General features: G+C 41.2%; 1 protein-coding gene across 1 annotated transcript; it reads left to right on the top strand.

The window, feature by feature from the left end:
• The first annotated feature begins 1,776 nt into the window (after window positions 1-1,776).
• LOC137291964 (probable basic-leucine zipper transcription factor E) lies at window positions 1,777-2,163 on the top strand. The gene has a single exon (XM_067823515.1). It carries the CDS (start codon window positions 1,777-1,779, stop codon window positions 2,161-2,163), a length of 387 nt encoding a protein of 128 aa, XP_067679616.1.
• The last annotated feature ends 1,321 nt before the right edge of the window (window positions 2,164-3,484 follow it).

Genomic DNA, 3,484 nt, shown 5'->3' with positions numbered 1-3,484 from the left:
TCCGCCCAGCTACAGAGGTCAAGAGGGCAGAAGGACCTCTTTCCGGCACAAGATTTTGGCCGTTTAGAAGCTGAACAGAGGCCCGGCCGGGTAGGACATGGCGAGTTTGAACGAAGCCACGTATCGATCCCACCACACAGGGCTAATGAGAGAGCGGCGGTGTAGAACGCCACAAGCTGGTAACTAGCTTCTCTGGTCGTCTGCTCGCGCCGGAGTTGTTACCATTAGCAGCTGTTTTTGACACTGTTCACACGCGCTGTTTTGTCTCAAGGTCACGTGGGTTGAACCATTATTTGCCATGGAGCCTTATTTCATCAATAGGACAGGAACATTTTATCCCGGAAAGTCATTCAGTAATTTGTAATTACTGATTGAAATACTGCTGATGCTTTGTTCCTTTTCGGGATGTCTTAAGACACAAGCATATAGTTGGTTGTGTTGCTGTTTATACAAGGCATCCCCAGAAGGACTATTGGTACAACTAAACGCATTGTAAAAGACAATACAAAGACACGTTAGAGCTGACGTAAGCATGTTTACATCACCGATTTACAAGATCTGTGGTAATGGTTTCCAAACATGATGGTGTCACTTGAATACAACGAGATGAATGTTTGTTATTTATATCTTGTTGACTGTTTACGTTTGTACTCCATCATGTTCTTGGCATTAAATGAACTAGAATGGAAGAGCTATTTCTTGCGTATAAAATTTCACACTTTCGTGAAAGGTGTTGTGTGTATATATTCACCAGTTTGAACTTGAGAGGTCGCAAACAATTGCAATAAGCGATAACGAGCTCGAGTAGTAACAAAAATAGAGTTAGTAAAAGTGGTAAAGGCCGCTTTTAGTGAGGGCAGTAACAGCAGTACTAGAGACGGCAGATAAAGTATTAACAGCTGTAACATTAACTAATACGAGAGACAATTGTACAGCAGTACCAGACTAATAGAGATAAAAGACAAATTGGGCATAGCAGTAACACCAGTACCAGCGATAATATATTAGGGACAGCAGTAACACCAGTACTAGCGATAATAAAGTAGGGACAGTAGTAACACCAGTACTAGCGATAATAAAGTAGGGACAGTAGTAACATCAGTACTACTGTTAGTAGCTATTGGAGTACTAGAGATAAGGGATGGATTTGTTAGAGCTGTAACATCCCTGCTAGAGATAACGGGTGGGGCTATAACAAGAAGAACACCAATACAAGCGACACAAGGGATAGCTGTTAAAGTACTTCAGATTACAAATGGAGCTGGTGAGATACTAGGTGGAGCTGATGTAGCAGTACTACAGAGAACAGACGTAGTTGTTAGAGCAGGAACACCAGTGCTACAGATAAAGGATGGAGCTGTTACAACAGGAACACGAATACTAGAGATGGCAGAATGAACACCATTAATGGAGAGAACAGATGAGCATCAGATATTAGTCCTGTAAATGCCGTCTTGTTGAATGCACCAATAACCGAGGTACACTTCCACTATCTGTCAAGAAAAAGGAGAGTGAGTTGCGGACAACTTTGTAATTTTGATGCCAGTGTCCCGTTTCCTAATCTTTATATTTGCATTCGTGTTCCTTAATCATGTCAGCGACACTTGTGTCAAAAGTGGGAGAATATTCAATGGAAACAATAATTTCCTTAGATTAAAGAAGCTAGCTGTTTGTTGGCTTGCATACACGCAAAGAAGTATTCTAAAGAGTTTACTGCTGCCATTTTCGATGACGCCATCTGGACAATGGATGAATCATGGAGTCCAAGCTACCAGTATGGCAGTCCAAACCACCACCAACAACAACAGCAACAACAACAACAACGTCAACAACAACAACAACAACCACACTACCAACACCACTAACAACAACACCAGCACCACTACCACCACCACCACCAACAACAACAACAACACCAGCACCACTACCACCACCAACAACAACAGCACCAACAGCAGCAGCAGCACCAGCAAGAACACAACACAACCACCACCACCGCCACCAACACCAACACCAACACCACAAGCAGCAGCATCACCACCACCAACAACAACGAAAACATCAGCAGCAGCTGCACCACCACCTTCACCACCACAAACAACAACAACACCACCACCAACAACAACGACACCACCACCACCAGCAACGCCAGTGTCAATATAATAGTCTGGACTTCAAACAACAAACAACATAAACATGACAAGTTTTATAGATCAAATGCCAAGTTTGTGTAACAAACATATGACATAGTTTGCCACATACAGTATGAAAATAGTATATTTTTCAAACCAAAGCAAATCGCAAATTATCAGTGATCTTCTCACTTTCCGTCTCTCTGACTTCACAAAAGATAGTACTAATGATGGTTAGGACATGTTTCATTCCTGTTTCAAAATATCACACTTTTCTATTCTGTAGCTATATTCCGTTTCTGATCATGTTGTTGTCCGTGATGTTATTAATCTTTGTTTTAAGTAGAAGTGAGTCCTGTTTCAAGTGATATTGTTGAGGATTTTTCTTATTTCAAAAGATGTGCAGACGATGATTCTTGTAGAAGTGATGTTTCTAACAATGTTTCGAGAGATGATTTTGACGACTTTTCTTGTTTCAAGAGGTGTTTATGACTGTGATTCCAGTTTCTAGTGATAATTGTGATGATGTTTAAAGTTTCGGGTGATGTTTTTGACGATGTTTAACGTTTCACGTGATGTGTATGACAATGATGTGTATGTTTACTGTTTCAGGTGATGCTTTTGAGCAAGTTTCAGGTTTCAGACTATATTCGTTGTGGATGCCCATGCTTCCTATTATAGCTCATGTTTCTAATAATGAACGAACACAGGGTTAGGGGATTTAGTTTATATTCAGTTGTGATGTGTGTGTGTAATTTTACGCAGCCTCAGCAGTATTCCAGCTATATGGCGGCGGTCTGCACCTAATCGAGTCTGGACGAGACAATCTAGTGATCAACATCATGAACATCAATCTGCGTAATTGGGAACCGATGACATCAATCGTAATGACGTAACAACGCAATGCCATACGCAATGGCAACCAATGCAACCGTTGTATCAGAATACAGACACGGTGTCCATCAATATAACAACTCGTGAAGATCCTGGTTGAATTGATCTTCAGTAACCTATGCTTATCTTAAGAGGGGATCGGGTGGTCATTCTCGCTGGCTTGGTTGACATGTCATAGTACAATTGCGCCTACTGTTGATCACTGGGTTATCTGGTCCAAACCGAAGCCATATAGCTGGAATATTGCCGAGTGAGGATTCAGACTAAGCCCACTTAACTCACTCACTGAAGTAAGTACTTATACTTACAACCTCATTCACTGAGGCATGGACGTCGCTGTAGAAACGAAATAATCTTCAGCGCTTAGTTAAACGTATTTCGCCACAACAGTATGACATGTCATATACACTGTGTGTATACATACATATATGTGTATATATATATATATATATGGATTG

The sequence above is a fragment of the Haliotis asinina genome, chromosome 7 (assembly GCF_037392515.1).
Source record: "Haliotis asinina isolate JCU_RB_2024 chromosome 7, JCU_Hal_asi_v2, whole genome shotgun sequence".
NCBI classification, from domain to species: domain Eukaryota; kingdom Metazoa; phylum Mollusca; class Gastropoda; order Lepetellida; family Haliotidae; genus Haliotis; species Haliotis asinina.
The sequence above is the reverse complement of the archived record's forward strand: the minus strand, read 5'-3'. Positions and strand labels throughout refer to the sequence as shown.

Excerpts from the sequence above, each read along its gene's own strand:
- LOC137291964 (XM_067823515.1), top strand. The coding sequence starts at position 1,777 with ATGGCAGTCCAAACCACCACCAACAACAACAGCAACAACAACAACAAC.